We start from the raw sequence: 20530 nt of genomic DNA, 5'->3' as shown, positions 1-20530 counted from the left end.
TACTTGATACCATAGTAGACGAAATGTCAGACTATATTCTCTCCTGGCTTCCCTATTTTCTATCTCCAGCTCTTTTCCCTCCATCTCTTCTACAGTTACGATGAAACTTACCCTTCTTTTGATTTAGGAATATGTCCCCTGACAATAGGAATGGTTTGTTTAAAATGTTAAGCCTAGACCTACCTCCACATGACCCCTCACAAAGAACCTTAAAGGGCAATGGAGGTGACTTAGGTTTCTCATTCTGTACCCTTTTCTTTCTTCTCTTCCCATAGCTCAACCTCTGGTCCTTTCAATTTACTTTGATGAAGATGCTTCTTCCCTGTCATAGAAACAGAATGGAGACCGTGTGCTGGAACAAATCATCATGTTTTATTAATTCTTGTGAATAAAATATTTCCCAGAGAACAGCATTGCTAACAATATTGAAAGAAAAATGATTTGTGTTGATCACATTTTTAAGTGATAATTTCTCAAAAATGGTTTTCTTTGGGCCATTTGATTTCAACTATTGATATTAAATATATATTATTTTTGAAGAATCCTCTCACCCTTTGAATGGCTCACAACCATCTGTAGTGAGATCCGATGCCTTCTTCTGGTGTTTCTGAAGACAGGGACAGTGCACTCATATACATAAATCTTTAAAAAAAATCACCATCTTCAGACCATTTTATGGTATAAAGCTTGATTTGTATATATTGTTTCTTGCCACTTACATGGTGGTTTTCTTGATGAGTGCAGGCAAGAATGATTATAACACAGTACAAGTAGAGCTTACCCATCACATGGAAGCTCAGGTCATTAAAAATGGGAGAAAGACAAGAGATTAGAATTCAAGACTGATCTCAACTGCACAGCAGGTTTGTGAGCAGTCTGGACTACACAAGACCCTGTCTCAACTCCCCATCCTCCTAAACAAAAACAATTTAAGAAAGAATCAGTGCTGTCCACCTTCATGCACATTAAAAGATAAATGGAAACAAATGATAAATCAGAATCAGCATGGCTTTGCCGATTGCCCTCACCCCACCCCCCTCACCCTGGGCCTCCAGCTTGCCAGGCAAACACTCCAGCAAGAACCTCTAGCCCTGGGACATCCTACGGTATGTTCTTCTTTAGGACTTTTCAAGACTTCCAGTTCTGTCTCTACTCAAGGTGCATTAGGAATTGCATGTGGATTTCTGCCTTGGCTGTGGTCACATCTTGCAATTAGAGGTCCAAACATTTGGTAGGTCATGGTCATGGTCAGCACCAGGAAGCATGCCAACTGCAAACCTCTTTGTCCTGCTAAAGGTTAAACAAACCAGACTCCCTGTAGTAGTCTCAGATTCATGGACCTGCTTTTACATGCTACTTTTGAAGTAAAGTTTAGTGATTTCCATCAACAGTCTAGAAGACATTGATCTAAAGATATTAGTAGAGCATCCGCAAGGAACTATCCAGATAGATTTAAATCTTCTTTTCTCTTCATCAGAGCTAGCTGAGTTAATACTACACAAAAGTTAAGCATGGTGTGTTCTGCTCATCTTAATCTGAAGAGAGCAAGACCCCATTTATCTACATCTGGAGGGGATTAACCAGCTCAAGATCTTGAATGAAGGGAAAAAAAAAAAAACTCCGTTGAAGAAATTTCCATGTTCAGTATTCGTCATGAAATGGGTATTCAGGATGGTCACTCCACCTGCCAAGACAACCCCGTAAGAGGAAGACAGTTTACTCTAGTGGTGGTACAGCTGTCGCCAGCCTCCTGAACTTTTGCTTCTAGTCCTTTTCCTTTTGTTCCCCCTTGTACTTCCTTCTCATTTCCCCTTAAACTGGCACCTTTCCACGATGATGTACGTCGTAGGTAGGCATGGAAAAAGGTGGCCGTGGCTACATCACTTCACTCGTAACAAAACAAGGCGAGAGACTTCCTGCCTGTACCCGAATTCCAAGTGTTACTGTTTGTAATAATGATGATGATCCTATCTTGTACTGTGACAATAATGAACATGACGATGACAACAATGATGACGACGACAACCCTAATTTCTAAATAGCAAATGTGAGAGTGTCTACAGCAATCTGGAGTGTGTGTGTGTCTATCATGGAACATAGCCAAGATTCAGCCCTCTTAAAGTACTACAAAAATACAAAACAAACACGGCTCTCCAATGCCAGAGGTCAGCAAAATAGCATCAGAGACGAGGCACAGCTCATTACCCTTCAGAGGCACAGTTTTTCTTTAAATTAATGGTGCTTAATCTTCATATCACTTTGTTGATTTTCGAATTCTTTTCTGAAGAATGAGTCATTTTCCACTAATATTGTTAAAATTGTGATTAATATTTCAAATGTAAATCATATAATGTTTTAGTAAAAGAAAATCAATAGAATGGCGGATTTAGTCCATATTATTTCTTCATTTAATGATTCTTTCCAGTAGAAATAACATATCTTCAAGGGCTATTAACTAACTACGGCTAGTAAGATATTATGTGTGCGTGCATTTTCTCGTGTGTGCTGAGGCTGGGTGTGTTCTCCCTGGACAACTCACACTCAGAGACTGCTTTTTTACAGTAATTCAGAGAATCAATACTAGTGCATTCAAAATACTTTCCAACTCGTGAAAAGTAGTGAGATCAACTATGTTCCAACTCTGTGCATTTAGCTTAATGAGGGCTGCTGTACTCACTGCTTAAAGAGAAGACCAAATAAAGTTACCGCCAACATGATTTGAGAAATCAAAATAAGTAACAGGAAACAATGAAGAGCAAAATATGTGCATGCATATACACATTTGGCTATCTGTGTATAAGCCACATGAGTTTTAATTAAAAAGACCTGCAGTGTTTAGGGAACAGTGACTTGGGTGAGCTTGACAATAACTATACATGGTGTGATGGTTGGCTCAGGTATATGCTTGGTTCAGGGAGTGGTTCTATTAGAAGGTGTGGCCCTGCTGGAGTAGGTGTGTCACTGTCGGTGACCCTCATCCTTGCTGCCTGGAAGACTGTCTTCCACTAGCAGCTTTTAGACGAAGATGTAGAACTCTCAGCTCTGCCTGCACCATGCCTGCCTGGATGCTGCCATGTTCCCTCATTGATGACAATGGACTGAACCTCTGAACCTGTAAGCCAGCCCCAGTGTTGTCCTTATATGAGGTGCCTTGGTCATGATGTCTATTCACAGCAGTAAAACCCTATCTAAGACACATGGTGTGGTAAAGTCTAATCGAAAAAAATAGCTGCTAGATAGAGCTTGAAGCTCTAAATCATGTTTTTAGAAGATTTATTTCATTATTTGTATGTGTATAAGTGTTTTGGCTTCATGTATCTCTATGTACCACATGCTTGCCTAGTACCTGGTGAAGCCAGAAGAGGGTGTCAGAGTCCTGAGAACTGAAGTCACAGATAATTATTAGCCACCATGTAGATGCTGAGAATTGGAAACCCAGGTCCTTAGAAACCGAGCCATCTCTTAGACACTGAGCCATCTCCTCAGCTCTACTCATTTATGTATTTATTTTTGAAAGAAGTGTCTTCAATATTTCTGTCTGGCTTGGAGCTCACTGGGTAGAACAAGCCAGCCTTGCATTCACAGAGATCCTCCTGCTTCTGCCTCCTGAAGGCTGGGATTTAGGGTATGTACCACCATGCTTAGTTTATTCATTTACTTTTATTTTTGGGTGTTGTGTGAGTGTGAACTTATGCATACTACATGCCTTTTCAGACCAGTAACTCCCTTGGAACTGAAGTTATTGGTGATTGTAATCTGCCTGATATGGGTGCTGGGAACTGAACCCAGGTCTTCTAAAGAGCATTGAGTACTCTTAACCACTGAGCTCTTAACCACTGAGCTCTTCTTAACCATTGAGCTAGCTTCCCAGCCCCAAAGCTCTGAATCTTCCAGGCAAGAAAGTATTTGAGTTAAACTCTAGGTTCTTGGTTCACAACCTGGCACTCTTTCTACTACTACACAAGCAGAATTTTTTTAAAAAGGAATTTGCTCCAACTTGGGTATTGCTTTGATTTTTTTAGCTAGATGTAAACAGTGTTATTTCAGAATTTGTGTTGTTGCTCTAGCAGATATAGCATGAAGGGTTAATTCTCCTTGTCTCCATGCCACGCCTTTACCTAAGTGGCAGACATCCACCCAAGCCTGTCTAATATTCAGAGCACCCTGCCCATCCCTCATCCTGGTGTTTCTATGGGCACAGGCAAGGGTTCACAGGAGCCTAATTGCTAACATGTGACAAGCACTGTCGGACTGGTGATCCTCGGACACTTACATGAGCAACTCCACATAGCGGATGTTTTTATTCAAGGCTTCAATGTCTTTCATTTCTTCTTCCGTGAGAGAAAAGTCAAAGATCTAAATAGTGGAAATAGAAGCCAGAACATCTGTGAAGATGAATCAGAGAGTGGAGACAGTAGAGGAGTGTCTCAGCTAAGGCCAGCTGTCAGTATCTGAGAGAGCTGGGCTCCTGTATGTGTGGAGTGTGGTGCATCAAAGGGGAGGGGAGGGGGGCAGCTTGATCTTCTGCTCTGACCTTTGCCTCAAAAGCAGTTTTGCTTGGGATGATTCAGACTTACCGAAGAGCGTGCATTTAACACATCTCCTGTTCCACATGTGAAGAATTCTGGTGTGTGTGTGTGTGTGTGTGTGTGTGTGCGTGTATATTTTGGGTATTAGCCCTCTGTCAGATGTGGAGTTGGTGAAGATCTCTTCCCACTCTGTGGGCTGCTAGTTTGTCTTATTGGAATCTTATTTCACATCTGTCAGAACGTCTAAGATAATAAAAAAAAAAAAAAAAAAAAAAACACAAGTGGCAGCTCATGCTGGCAAGGCGGGCCAAGGGGAATACTCTTCCAGGGCTGGTGGGAACACAAACTTGTACAGACACTTTGGAAACCAACTCGGCAGTTTCTCAGAAAATTGAAAATAGATCTACTTCAAGACCCAGCTATACCACTCCTGGTCATATACCCAAAGGCCGCTCCATCCTATCATAAGGATGCTTGCTCAATATGTTCATAGCAGTTTTATTTGTAGCAGTCAGAAACTAGAAACAACCTAGATGTCCCTCAACTGAAGAATGGATAAAGAAAATGTGGTACATCTACACAATGGAGTATTACTCAGCTGTTAGAAACAATAACATCATGAAATTTGCAGGCAAATGGACAGAACTAGAAAAAAAATCATTCTGAGTGCAGTAACACAGCCCTAGAAAGACAAACTTGTTCTGTACCCACTTATAAGTGAAGATTAGCTGTAAAGTAAAGGACAATCATGCTACAGTCCACAGACCCAGACAGGCTAAGTAACAAAGAGGGCTTAAAGGTGGAGGGGCACAAGAATCTCTCTGGGAAGGGGAAATAGAATAGATTTCTGGGGATTGAGGGGGTTCGGAACAGGAGGGATCAAAAGTAGGGAGGGAGAAAATACTTGGAAAAATGACTGGAATTTGGGTGCATTCCTGGGGCGAGGTGGAGCCAGTGCAAAGGAAATTCCATACAAAAGAAACCCTAGCTAAGACTCCTAGTAATGGGGGAACACGGAGCCTGCACCAGCCTTCTTCTGTAACCAGGCAAGGACTTGAGTAGACAGACGAGAACACCAACCCAGCCACGGCCTATAGATTCTCCTGCCTACAGAGTGTACTGAGATCTGAGCCTAGCACAATAGTCTTCAAAGAGACCAGAGAGACTCCATCCCAAAACTGATGGGAGCTGATGCAGAGTGCCACAGCCAAACAGATGGAGCTCTGTGAGTCCTACGGACAAAGGGGAGGAAGGATCGGAGGAACCAGAGGTATCAGGGATGCACCAGGAGAACACAGCCCCCAGAGCCAACTGACTGGAACTCATGAGATCTTGAAGAGATCAGGGAGCCTGGAGGGGTCTGACCTAGATTCTCTGCATATGTTATGGGTGAGTAGCTTGGTGTTCCTATGGAAAACCCTAACAATGGGAGCAAGGGCTATCCTTGACTCTTTCCCCTACTCGTGGGACCCTTTTTCTACTACTGGGCTGCCTTGCCCAGATTTGATGCCATGGCATGTGCCTGGTCTTGTTGTAGCTTGTTAGGCTGTGTCCTTGGATGTCCCTGGGAGGCCAGCCACTCTCTGAAGGGAGGAGAAGGGTTTGATCTGAGGGAGATGGGAGGCATGGGAATAGGGTTTGCGGGAGAGGGAAGTCAAACTGTAGTCGGGGTTCAATGTATGAGAAGAATTTTTTAAAAGAATAAAATTGCTTATAAATAGTAGTAGTAGTAGTAGTAGTAGTAGTAGTAGTAGTAGTAGTAGTAGTAGTAGTGTCTTGCTTTGTAGCTCAAACTGGAACATGCTAGGTATTATTTCAGGCTGGTCTCTACCTCACAATCCTCCTGTGTCAACTTCCTAGATCACAGGTGTGCACCATTCTTTCAGCTTCTCTCGTCATTTAAAACATCTTTCTAGGGGTTTGTTTCAATTATTTTCTCTCTGTGCTTCTCACATTTACTTATTTAGTGCATGTATGTGTATATGTTTGTATTCATTCTCCTTCCACCACGTGGCCTTTCAGGATTGGACGTTTGTTTGCTTGTTTGTTTTGTTTTGAGACAGGGTTTCTCAACGTAACCCTGGCTATCCTAGAACTCACCTGGCTGTCCCGGACCTCACTTTGTAGATCAGGCTGGCTTCAAACACAGAGATCTGCCTGTCTCTGCCTCCCGAGTCCAGAGATTAAAAGTGTGGGCTACCATGTGTATGTCCTGTGAGTTCTTTCTTAAATGATGAAAGTTTTGGCAACAAGTGCCTTTAGCCACTGAACCATCTTGCTAGCCCGTTTTTATTTTTCCTAGCCTTTTTACTTTGTTTATATATAATTATTCTGCATTAGCATTTAATATCTTTATTTTCACTTAAAATCTATATAGTTTACCTGCTTATAATTTGTAATTATGTAAGCAGTCTGTAAATCTATGCTCCTTGCCAATCAGCACTACTGTAGGATAATAGACACATATGGGAGGAAAAGTGGGCAGTTCCTCTTCACTCACAGCTCTGCTTTGTTCTCGTTCCAGGTACAGCGTACAGATGTAGTATATTCCTTTACTTATATATTATGGTATTCCAGGTACAGCGTACAGATGTAGTATATTCCTTTACTTATATATTAGTGGTATTCCAGGTACAGCATACAGATGTAGTATAGCTACCTTCCTTTACTTATATATTAGTGGTCTTCGTGACTGTTCTTGTTTTTTATTCATTTATCTTTCATAGGATTTATTAAATACACTTACTTAATTATTCCTCTATAGATCATTTCTAACTGTTCTTTTCAGAGAATTCTTTTCTTTGATTATTTATTATCCAGATACTGAAGTTCGATTCCCAACACCCAGGTACTGGTTTACAACCACCTATAACTCCAATTCTAGGAGATTAGACATCCTGTTCTGACATCCACAGGCACTGGGCATGCACATAGTGCACATATTAGCATGCAGGCAAAACACTGACATATATAAAATAAAATAAAAAATATAAAAATTTAAAAATTTTAATTATGTAAACCTAGTGCTAAACAAACTAATAGCTCAAAAGAGGGGTCTTTCCACTTACTTTTTGCACACAGTAGGCCAGTCTGTGGCTCTACCTTGGATCCTAGTGACAAACTGCAGCAGACCTTGTGAGATCACAGATTTCATGAAATCAATAATGAAAGATGACTCAAAGATTTATTCTAACTATAGATGCAATATTTCCCAAATAAGAACACCAAATTTAAAAGTCTACTTTGGCAGGTATATTAATATATCAATATATCTATAGATCTATAAATATCTATCTATCTCTATATCTAATTTGAAGAAAAGAACAGCCAAAATTAAAGTACCTTTTCAGATGAAAATTATTCTTTCTAGGATGATTCTACAAAAGACTCGAAGAAGTACAGGCTTCTGGAAATGTCTGACCTGGAAACTCAGGTGAGATTGTCATTTTCTCTCCAGTTATTCTCTGAGGTGGGACTACTCAAGGAGTGCACAGGCCGCAGAAGTGGCAGAGCAGCTGGGGACAGGGTCCTATGGGCCTTTATCTGCACCCAGGAGGTGGGGCTGTTCCATAGCCCTCTGTGCACTGGTCTCCCAGGATTGCTGACACAGGCTTACAGACTCACAGGAGGAACAAGCTCCAGCCAGAGACAGCAAGAGCATCTAACACCAGAGATTACCAGATGGTGAAAGGCAAATTCAAGACTCTTACCAACAGAAACCAAGACTGCTTGGCATCATCAGAACCCAGTATTCCTACCACAGCCAGTCCTGGATACCCCAATATACCAGAAAAGCAAGTTTGTGATTTAAAATAATATCTCATGATACTGGCAGAAGATTTTAAGAAGGACATAAATATCTCCCTTAAAGAAATACAGGAGAACACAGCTAAACAGGTAGAAGCCTAAAGAGGAAACATAAAAATCCCTTAAAGAATTACAGGAAAACACAACCAAACAGGTGAAGGAAATGAACAAAACCATCCAGGATCTAAAAATGGAAGTAGAAACAATAAAGAAATCACAAAGGGAGACAACTCTGGTGATAGAAAACCTAGGAAAGAAATTGGGAGCCATAGATGCATGACTAACAGAATAGAAGAGATAGAAGAGAGAATCTCAGGTGTAGAAGATACCATAGAAAATATTGACACAACAATAAAAGGAAATGAAAAATGCAAAAAGATCCTAACCCAAAACATCCAGGAAATCCAGGACACAATGAGAAAACCAAACCTACCGATAATAGATATAGACGAGAAGGAAAATTCCCAACTTAAAGGGTCAGTAAATATCTTTAACAAAATTATAGAAGAAAACTTCCCTAACCTAAAGAAAGAGACGCCCATAAGAAGCCTATAGAACTCCAAATAGTTTGGATCAGAAAAGAAATTCCTCCCATAACATAATAATCAAAACACCAGATGCACAAAACAAAGAAAGACTATTAAAAACAGTAAGGGAAATAGGTCAAGTGACATACAAAGGCAGACCTATTAGAATTACACCAGATTTCTCACCAGAGACTATAAAAGCCAAAAAATCCTGGACAGATGACATGCATACCCTAAGAGAACACAAATGCCAGCCCAGTCTATTATGCCCAAAAAAACCTCTCAATTACCATAGATGGAGAAACCAAAGTATTCCATGACAAAACCAAATTCACACAATATCTTGCCATGAATCCAGCCCTTCAAAGGATAATATAGGGAAAACACCAACACAAGGAGGAAAACTATGCCCTGGAAAAAGCAAGAAAGTAATCCTTAAACAAACTTAAAAGAAGATAGCCACATGAACAGAATCCTACCTCTAACAACAAAAATAACAGGAAGCAAAACTTACTTTTCTTTAATATCTCTTAATATCAATGGATCCCCAATAAAAAGACATAGACTAACAGACTGGCTACACAGACAGGACCCAACATTTTGCTGCATAGAAGAAACCCACCCCAGTGACAAAGACAGACACTACCTCCGAGTAAAAGGCTGGAAAACAATTTTCCAGGCAAATGGTCCCAAGAAACAAGCTGGAGTAGCCATTCTAATATCGAATAAAATCGACTTTAAACCTAAAGTCATTGAAAAAGACAAGGAGGACACTTCATACTCATCGAAGGTAAAATTTATCAAGATGAACTCTCAATTCTGAACATCTATGCTCCAAATGCAAAGGCATCCATACTCATTAAAAAAGTTTATTAAAGCTCAAAGCACACATTGCACCACACACAATAGTGGGAGACTTCAGCACCCTACTCTCATCAATGGACAGATCATGGAAACAGAAACTAAACAAAGACACAATGAAACTAACAGAAGTTATGAAACAAATGGATTTAACAGATATCTATAGAACATTTTATCCTAAAACAAAAGGATATACCTTCTTCTCATCACCTCATGGCACCTTCTCCAAAACTGAGCATATAATTGCCCACAAAACAGGCCTCAACAGATACAAGAAGATTGATATAATCCCATGCATCCTATCAGATCACCACAGACTGAGGCTGATCTTCAATAATAACTTAAATAATAGAAAGTCCACATACACATGGAAGCAGAAAACACTCTACTCAATGATAACTTAGAAAAGGAAAAAATAAAGAAAGAAATTAAAGACTTTTTAGAGTTTAATCAAAGTGAAGCCACAACATGCCCAAACTTATGGAACACAATGAAAGCATTCCTGAGAGGAAAACTCAAAGCTCTGAGTGCCTCCAAAAAGAAACTGGAGAGAGTATACACTAGCANCTTGACAGCACACCTGAAAGCTCTAGAACAAAAAGAAGCAAATACACAAAAGAGGAGTAGACAGCAGGAAATAATCAAACTCAGGGCTGAAATCAACCAAGTGAAAACAAAAAGAACTATACAAAGAATCAACCAAACTAGGAGCCAGTTCTTTGAGAAAATCAATGAAATAGATAAACCTTTAGCTAGACTAACTAGAGGGCAGAGGGACAGTATCCTAATTAACAAAATCAAAAATGAAAAAGGAAAGATAACAACAGAAGATGAGGAAATTCAAAAAAATCAGCAGATTGTACTACAAAAGCGTATACTCAACAAAACTGGAAAACCTGGATAAAATGGACAATTTTCTAGNCAGATTCCAGGTACCAAAGTTAAATCAGGATCAGATTAACAATCTAAACAGTCCTATATCCCCTAAAGAAATAGAAGCAGTCATTAATAGTCTCCCAACCAAAAAAAGCCCAGGACCAGATGGGTTTAGTGCAGAATTCTATGAGACCTTCAAAGAAGACCTAATTCCAATACTCCTCAAACTATTTCACAAAATAGAAACAAAAGGTACTCTATCCAATTTGTTCTATGATGCCACAATTACTCTGATACCTAAACCACACAAAGACCCAACAAAGAAAAAGAACTTCAGACCAATTTCCCTTATGAATATTGATGCAAAAATACTCAATAAAGCTCTCACAAACTGAATCCAAGAACACATCAAAATGATCATCCATCATGATCAAATAGGCTTAACCCCAGGGATGCAAGGATGGTTCAATATATGGAAATCCATCAAAGTAATCCATTATATAAATAAACTCAAAGACAAAAACCACATGGTCATCTCATTAGATGCTAAGAAAGCATTTGACAAATTCCAACATCCCTTCATGATAAAAGTTTTGGTAAGATAGGGAATTTAAGGCCCATACCTAAACATAATAAAGCAATATACAGAAAAGCAGTAGCCAACATCAAACTAAATGGTGAGAAACTTGAATCAATCCCACTAAAATTAGGGACTAGACAAGGCTTCTTTCTCCCTATCTATTCAATATAGTACTTGAAGTCCTAGCCAGAGCAAATACACAACAAAAGGAGATCAAGGGGATACAAATTGAAAAAGAAGAAGTCAAAATGTCACTATTTGCAGATGATATGAAAGCTTACATAAGTAACCCAAAAAATTCCACCAGAGAACTCCTAAACCTGATAAACAACTTCAGCAAAGTAGGTGGATATAAAATTAACTCAAATTAGTGGCCTTTCTCTACACAAAGGATAAACAAGCTGAGAAAGAAATTAGGGAAACAACACCCTTCAAAATAGTCACAAATAATATAATATACTTTGGTGTGACTCTAACTAAGTAAGTGAAAGATCTGTATGATAAGAACTTCAAGTCTCTGAAGAAAGAATTCATAGAAGATCTCAGAAGATGGAAAGATCTCCCATGCTCATGGATTGGCAGGATTAATGTAGTAAAAATGGCCATCTTGCCGAAAGCAATCTACAGATTCAATGCAATCCCCATCAAAATTCCAACTCAATTCTTCACTGAGTTAGAAATGGCAATTTGCAAATTCATCTGGAATAACAAATAATCTAGGATATCAAAAACCATTCTCAACAATAAAAGAACCTCTGGTGGAATCACCATGCCTGACCTTAAGCTGTACTACAGATCAAGTGTGATAAAAACTGCATGGTACTGGTACAGTGACAGACAGGTAGATCAATGGAATAGAATTGAAGATCCAGAAATGAACCCACACACCTATGATTACTTGATCTTTGACAAAGGAGCTAAAACCATCCCGTGGAAAAAAGACAGCTTTTTCAACAAATGGTGCTGGCTCAACTGGTGGTTATCATGTAGAAGAATGCGAATAGATCCATGCTTATCTCCTTATACAAAGCTTAAGTCCAAGTGGATCAAGGACCTCCACATAAAATCAGATACTTTGAAACTAATAGAGGAGAAAGTGGGGAAGAGCCTTTAACATATGGGCACAGGGGAAAAATTCCTGACAGAACACCAATGGCTTGTGTTGTAAGATCAAGAATTGACAAAAGGGACCTCATAAAATTGCAAAGCTTCTATAAGGCAGAGAACACTGTCAATAAGACAAAAAGGCAACCAACAGATTGGGAAAAGATCTTTACCAATCCTAAATCCTATGGAGAGCTAATATCCAATACCAAATCCAAAGAACTCAAGAAGTTAGACTCCAGAGAACCAAATAACCCTATTGAAAAATGGGGTACAGAGGTAAACAAAGAATTCTCAACTGAGGAATACCAAGTGGCTGAGAAGCACCTAAAATAATGCTCAATATCCTTAGTCATCAGGGAAATGCAAATCAAAATAACCCTGAGATTCTACTTCATACCACTCAGAATGGCTAAGATTAAAAACTCAGGTGACAGCAGATGCTGGAGAAGATGTGGAGAAAGAGGAACACTCCTCCATTGCATATGGGGTTGCAAGCTGGTACAAGCACTCTGGAAATCAGTTTGGTGGTTCCTCAGAAAACTGGGCATAGTACTACCAGAGGATCCAGCAGTACCTCTCCTGGGCATATACCCAGAAGTTGTTCCAATATGTAAATAAGGACACATACTCCACTATGTTCATAGCAGCCTTATTTACAATAGCCAGAAGCTGGAAAGAACTCAGATATCCCTCCACAGAGGAATGGATACAGAAAATGTGGTACATTTACACATTGAAGTACTTTGCAGCTATTAAAAACAATGAATTTATGAAATTCTTAGGCAAATGGATGGATCTGGAGGATATCATTCTGAGTGACATGACTCAATCACAAAAGAACACACATGATATGCACTCACTGGTAAGTGGATATTAACCCAGAAGCTCAGAATCCCTAAGGTACAACTTGCAAAACACATGAAACTCAAGAAGAAGGGAGACTAAAGTGTGGATACTTCGTTCCTTCTTAGAACGGGGAACAAAATACCCATGGGAGGAGTTACAGAGACAAAGTGTGGAGCAGAGACTGAAGGAAAGGCCATTCAGAGACTGCCCCACCTGGGGATCCATCCCATAAACAACCAACAAACCCAGACACTATTGTGGATGCCAACAAGAACTTGCTGACTGGAGCCTGATATAGCTGTCTTCTGTGAGGCTATGTCAATGCCTGACAAATACAGAAGTGGATGCTCACAGCCATCCATTGGATGGAGCACAGGGTCCCCAATGAAGGAACTAGAGAAAGTACCCAAGGAGCTGAAGGGGTTTATAGCCCCATAAGAGGAACAACAATATGAACTAAACCAGTATCCCCCAGAGCTCCCTGAGACTAAACCACCAACCAAAGAAAACACATGGTGGGACTCATGGCTCCAGCTGCATATGTAGCAGAGAATGACCTCGTCAGCCATCAATGGGAGGAGATGTCCTAGGTCCTGTGAAGGTTCTATGCCCCAGAATAGGGGAATGCCAGGGCCAGGAAGCAGGAGTGGGTGGGTTGGTGAGCAGGGATGTAGGTGGGGATGGGAAAGGGGGTTTTCGGAGGGGAAACCAGAAAAGAGAATAACATTACCAATGTAAATAAATAAAGAAAAAGAAATACAGGCTTCTGTGTTACACTATCATGTAAATTTGTCAAGTGCCTTTTATAAAAGTAGCAGTGATTCTGTTTCTTCTGGGAGTCAGTATGTATAAGTAACTGGGACCTAAATGAAATAAGTCCACTTAGTTTTATAAATTTTGGTTTTTAACTTAATATGAACGTCCACATTCTCCCTTTTTGTGTTGTTTCTAATCACTATTTCTCCTTGTTCAGTGCGGATTGATTTTTCTGTAGTCTTTTTTACTTCATGGAATAAATTAGCTTACGTAACTGGAGATTTCATACTATAAAATTAAACTAACTGCCAGGTAATCATGCCTGTAACCTGGGAACTTGGAAGGTGGAGGTAGAAGCTTCAAGAGTTCAAAGCCATCCTTAGCTACACAAAAGGTGTGAGGCCAGTGTGGACTGCATTTGACCCTCTCAGAAACCCACAGCAACCACCCAAGCTCTTGCTTTTCTTCTCAAAACCTCCATATCATAGAGTTTCCTGTCAGAGCAAATGTTCCAAGAGGAAGAGCATGTCAACTGGACTAAATGTGGATGAAAGCCGTGACCCCAATGACTGAGAATGAAGTCCCAGATCTGCTCACTCACAAGTCCCTGGTAACCCCCAGAAAAGCTGCCCACAAAGACGGCCAGGGTGAGAGTTTGGTTTTAATGGATCTAAAATAATAGGAAAAGTGAATTGAGAGGAGATCTCCTTTCCAAGAGGCCGCCTTAAACAGGAAGAGAGCAGTGGAAAAAAGTCTACGTTGGCTTTTAGTCTACAAGTTGGGAGTATGTCTGTTTGGCGGGAGTTACACAGGCAGAGGAGTGTTAGACATGCAGGACACAGAAGGGGTGTACATGAGATTGATGCTGTGCTAGATGAGGGTTATCACAATGTTCAGAACACTCTCCAGGGGTATCAGAGCAGACAGCACCGTCTCTCCATAAGCCCAAATGTATGTCTCTTACCTGAAAGTTTTCTTTGATCCTTTCGGGGGTAAAGCTTTTAGGAATGACAACTATCCCTCGCTGGATGTTGAAACGCAGCACAATTTGAGCTTGTGTCTTATTGTACTTTTTCCCCAGTGAGGTTAGGAGTTCGTCATTTAACAAGGGCGGAGAAGATACATTCACCCTTCAGGGTGGGGCGGTGGGGAAGAAAAGAAAATGCATGTCATCTTTAGATGAAAGGCAAAAAGTCATCAGTCACCTGCTGTTCTCATTCACTGGTCACTGCCAGGACACTCAAGTCACCTCTAGTCAATTCTCTGAGTGTAACCAATCATGGAATCAAGAGGTGTTCTAGCATAAGATCAAGAGAGGCAGATGGGTGGGGCTGATTCAGAGGACACATAACAAACATGTATATAATATGTCTACACACACACACACACACACACACACAGCTCTCTCCATGTACCTGTAGCATGAAGAATCTTATAGAGAGCTTGGTCTAAAGTAGACATATAGGGAAAGACAAAAAGACCAGAATAGAAGAAAGTAGCTCAACTCTTGCATTCAAGGTAGATATCTTCCTAAAGCTCCTTGATTCCATCAAAGGTATTGTCACTGTGTACCAAATTCAACACTTAAAAACTTTCAGAACGCAACCACAGAAACTCTGTCCACTCAATGTCTACTGAATGTTTCTTACATATCAGGCAGTCATAGGAAATGCCATATACTGACTGTACTCAACAAGTCAACCCCTCAGTAAGGAAGGTATCGTAAGTTTTCTTCTGCTTACGAGGAACTTGACATGAACGGGCTGTTTCTTGAAGATCCCATAGCCAAAGACAATCTCCTACTCAGCTAATTCATACTGGTTTTATGCCCTGTCCACACAGAAAGAAACATTTCTTGGCGAGAATACAGCATGACTTACCATGATGGGTTGCGACAGGTCCCTAAGGGGCTATGTGCGACAATGACGATGTCGTGCCGCTGGCAGAATTTCAAGAGTTTTGTCTGGGTGAAATACGGATGGCACTCCACCTGTGTGGTTACATTAGAGAAGAGGAGAAAGCTCAGGCCCATCATCAAATGCAGCTTCACATAGCTTAGAAAGCGCTATTCAGGCGCTGAAGAGAGGACACAGTGGGTAAAGGTGTATGCCACCAGGCCTTGTGACCTGAGTTCCAATCCCTGGGATACACATGGTAGCAAGATAGAACCAACTTCTCACACACACACACATACACACACACACACTAATAAAAACGCAATGGTAAAACTCAGAAACCACTATATATATATCTTTATGACTTTTCTGTGGCTTCCTTTCGTACACATTGTCCCAGAAAACTTCTTTTTGGAAGTTCTTCTATTGTATTTACAAATGATTTCTTCCTTTTAGCCTTGGAGGGTGCCGTTCAATAGACCTCTTCTTGTTTCTAGAGAGTCGGCCATTTTCTTCAGACTACTGAAAGAATCATGTTTCCCACTAGTTTGTGCGGTTTTGTTTTGGAGAGGTTTTTATTATGCCTTTGTCAGCCTCTAAGTATTTGTTTTCTTTCATTAATTTGTATCTTAGGTCACATGCCACCCTTTAGATACTATTTAGTTTTTGAGATAGGGTATTGGTATTGCTGGTCTCAAGTTCCTGGTCTACAGGGACCTAACTTCCTTAATTTCCTGAGCCTTGTATTATTTTAAATCCTCTTTATTATGTCTTGATTTGGCAACTTTCATTTCCTTTCCATTACTTTTCTTTTCCAAAAACAAGCAAAACAAATATCTTGGGAGCTGGAGAGATGGCTCAGTGGTTAAGAGCACTGATCGCTCTTCCAGAGGTTCTGAGTTCAATTTCCAACAACCACATGGTGGCTCACAACCATCTGCAATGTGATCCAATGCCCTCTTATGGCGTGTCTGAGGGGAGTCACAGTGTATTCACATACATTAAATACATAAATCCTTTAAAAAAAATCTTGGTTACATTTGCCTGGATTTGAGCTTTCAAAATAGTTTGTTTTTTGTTTTGTTTTGTTTTGTTTTGTTTTGTTTTGTTTTTTCTTATTGCGACACATTCTTTCTTGTTCTGTAGCCCAGGATGGCCTCAAGACTCACCTTCCTCTGCCTCTCCAGATGTGCCCACCATGCCCGAGTGGGGTTTTTTGTTTGTTTGTTTGGTTCGTTGGTTGGTTTTGTGTGGTTTTTTGTTGTTGTTGTTGGTGGTGGTGGTGGTGGCGGTGGTTTTGTTTGTTTTTTGAGACAGGATCTCACTCTGCAGCATTAAGGCAGGTCTTGAACTATGACATAGCTTGGCCTAGCATCTGACTTGCTCCATGACCCAGGCTGGCCTTGTGTTGGGCCCTTTTTCTTTCTTTCTCTCTCTTTCTCCTTCTTTCCTTCCTTCCTTCCTTCCTTCCTTCCTTCCTTCCTTCCTTCCTCTTTCTTTCTTTCTTTCTTTCTTTCTTTTTTTCTTTCTTTCTTCCTTCCTTCCTTCCTTCCTTCCTTTTTCTTTCTTTCTTCTTTCTTTCTTTCTTTCTTTCTTTCTTTCTTTCTTTCTTTCTTTCTTTCTTTCTTCCTTCCTTCCTTCCTTCCTTCCTTCCTCCCTCCCTCCCTCCCTCCCCCCTCTCTCTTTCTCTCTTTATTTCTTTTTCCAGCCAGGGTTTCTCTGTATAGCCCTGGATGTCCTGAAACTCACTCTGTAGACCACACTGACCTCAAACTCAGAAATCCGCCTGCCTCTGCCTCCCAAGTGCTGGGATTAAAGGTGTGCCCCACCACACCCGCCTGGGCTCTTTTTCTTAAGGGATATGAATTGAAAGAAGAGTGGTCTAGAGTCTTAGACTATGATTTCTATGGAGCACCAGGAAGACCTTGTGCTGCAGAGTCCAGGAGCCTTGCTATCGTTTCAGAGTTCTGCTGGATACCTCGCCGCACTCAGCCAACGCCACTCCAATCTACCTGGTTGGTGACCGGCTTGTACTTGAGTCCTGGCTTGTTCAAGATGAGCTCCAGCTGCCTGCGGTTAAAATTAGATACCCCAAGGGATTTCACCAAGCCAGCATCTTTGCAAACTTCCAATGCCTGTAGAGTAAATGCCAACAGTCAGGAAAGATGCTCTCAGGAGGCAAGAATGAATATTATTGTACACACCCTCCCCATCCCCAAATAGATGCATATTATAAAAATTACAACAAAAGAAAATGCATTTTGGTAGATTCTAATATATGCACATACTGGTAAAATCATTTACACTATCCATTTATAAAAATACCTGCAATGGAGTGTGGATAAATACTTAACACCCAGTTACCCAGGGCAGGGAAAGAACAACCCAGTGTATAGCATTTGTCAACCCCTGCAGTGTCACCTTATCACTAGGTTGTATTCAAGCCAGCATTTAACTGACCATGCAGCTGGAAAGATATTTGCAGAGTAAAGCTGGTGTGAGAGCTTGTTTCAACACACCATTGGAAAGGCAATCTCTCCCCCTCCCTCACCCTCCTGCTACAATCTTGACATCATAGTCTGTGGATCTGTTTCAGCATTCCCTACTCTGTTCCACTGATTCCAGATACAATTTCTCTAACTATGTAGCAACTCTTACATCTATTGTAACTCCTTCAACTTCTGTTTTCATTAATATTTTTAAGTTTATTTTTAATGTGTCTGGAGAGGTGGCTCCTAAAGGACCCACATTCACTGCCCAGCACCCATGTCACACAGCTAACATCTGCTTGTAACTCCAGTCCTCTCCTGGCCTCAATGGGCCTCCACGCATGGCATATGCTCATGCATAAACAAATAAAAATTGTTAAAAATTATTCTTTGGAAATTTCATACATGCCCACAATGCTTCCTCATTATGCCTCTTTCTTTCTGTTTTTCTAGAGTCTTTGGGGGCATTGCAGATATTTGTAGTTCCACATAAATTTTAGCATTAGTTTTTTTCTTAGTTCTGTTTCTGTTTACTGGGTCTTTGGACAAGTTTGGTAAGAATTAACTTCATAACAAATTGAATATTAAGAGATGCTGTATATTTCTCCATTCATTTAGAGTTTTGATTTCTTTTAGTTATACAGCGTAGTTTTTTAATTTTGTAAGCTTATGCATATTTTATCAAATTTCTATCTAAATATTTAATTTTTTTTAAAGATTCAGTTTCTAATTGTGTGAGGCTAGCATGTGGATTGCATATAGTTGGTTTTATTTCCTTTTTGTCTTATGAATTATTTACATGTGTTTATCTGTTCTTAAATATTTGATATTTTCTCAGATATCTTTTTGTTCTTGGTTTCAGATTTAATTTCAGCTTAATAAGATGGTACTACACTTTGCATAACTAGAATACCTACTGAGATATTTTGTGGATGAGAAAACAATTATATTACATTTTTCCATGGGCACTAAAAACTGGCATTCTGGTTTTTGTTTGTTTGTTTATTTTCTTTTTAGACTTATTCATTTTTATTTATGAATATGGGTAATTTGTCTTCATAAATGTCTTAGCATCACATGTTTGCAGTGCCATCAGAGGCCAGAAGAGGGCATCAGATCCTCTAGAATTGGAGTTATAGATGATTGCTAGGTGCCAAACCTGGGTCCATCCCAGTAGGAACAAGTGCTGTTAGCCACTGCACCATGTCTCCAGCCCTCTGCTGAATTTGGGTGGAGAGTTCTGTGAGAGTCAATTATGTCAAAAGGTTGACCACACATGAATCTCATAAATCCCACAGATTTTATGTGTAGTTATTTTCTTAATTAGTAAGTGGCTTTGAAATCTCCAATTACAAACACAGACCACTCACTTTCTCTTTTCTGTTGTTTTAGCCTGTATCCAAAAGGCCATCCACTTACTTTTTTGTTGTGATGAACTTGAGAGTCTGGTCCTCCCTTCTAAGGGGCTGGCTAGGAAGGAAAACCAGCTCATGGCTGTCAGAAAACCCTGCAGACATCTCTGTGTTTATACCATCAACTGTTACCCCCAGGTAACAGTTATCTCCTCAGAATAGACAGAAATCCTTACTTATCCTCATTTCTTGGCTTTGGCTTGGCAGATGGAGCAGGAGTAAAGGCAGGGAGAGGTAAATTGCTGAGTCAGGGTAAACCGTCAGCACCAATCCACCCCCAGGCCAGTGTAGAACATCCCTTCCCTGCATACACTCACAACAGTTTTCTTACGTTCTTGAACCTTCCCACTCATACACTCCCAGGGGAAAGAGCCAGTGGATGGTCCACAAATGGAATTAGAACAGTTCTTAGCTTTACATGGGCTATTTTTAATTTCTTTTAGGCATCACATTAATTTCTAAAACTCAATTTTAAACTAGTGAGCTATCTCATTTATTTGTTTTAAAGTACTGTTTTAGTAGGATACATTCCCTGTTTCTTTTTCCATTCCTGACAATTACTATCTCCAGTAAGAATTAAGAATTCTTCACCGCCAAGGCTTGCTGCCAAGCCTGATGACCTGAGTACAATTCTCCGGGGCCCTCATGGTCCCACAAGACGTACCTTACCATGGTATATTTGTGCAAACACACACACACACACACACACACACACACACGCACACACACGAACACACACACACATACACACACACACACGAACACACACACACATATACACACACACATACACACACACGAACACACACACACACGAACACACACACACATACACACACACACGA

General features: G+C 40.3%; 1 protein-coding gene across 1 annotated transcript in view; it reads right to left on the bottom strand.

The window, feature by feature from the left end:
• Window positions 1-1199: 1199 nt before the first annotated feature.
• The window catches only part of Akr1d1 (aldo-keto reductase family 1 member D1), a 39146-nt gene continuing 19815 nt past the window's right edge, over window positions 1200-20530 (bottom strand). The window contains exons 5-9 of the mRNA XM_021190356.2: window positions 17797-17919; window positions 15770-15879; window positions 14854-15019; window positions 4274-4356; window positions 1200-1684 (exon numbers count right to left, since the gene is read on the bottom strand). Coding sequence (XP_021046015.1) covers window positions 1642-1684; window positions 4274-4356; window positions 14854-15019; window positions 15770-15879; window positions 17797-17919 — 525 coding nt within the window. The 3' untranslated portion in view covers window positions 1200-1641. The remainder of the gene's footprint in view (window positions 1685-4273; window positions 4357-14853; window positions 15020-15769; window positions 15880-17796; window positions 17920-20530) is intronic.

Source organism: Mus pahari, chromosome 2 (assembly GCF_900095145.1).
Source record: "Mus pahari chromosome 2, PAHARI_EIJ_v1.1, whole genome shotgun sequence".
NCBI lineage: Eukaryota > Metazoa > Chordata > Mammalia > Rodentia > Muridae > Mus > Mus pahari.
Note: the sequence above shows the minus strand (reverse complement) of the source record. Positions and strands in the feature narration are given on the sequence as shown.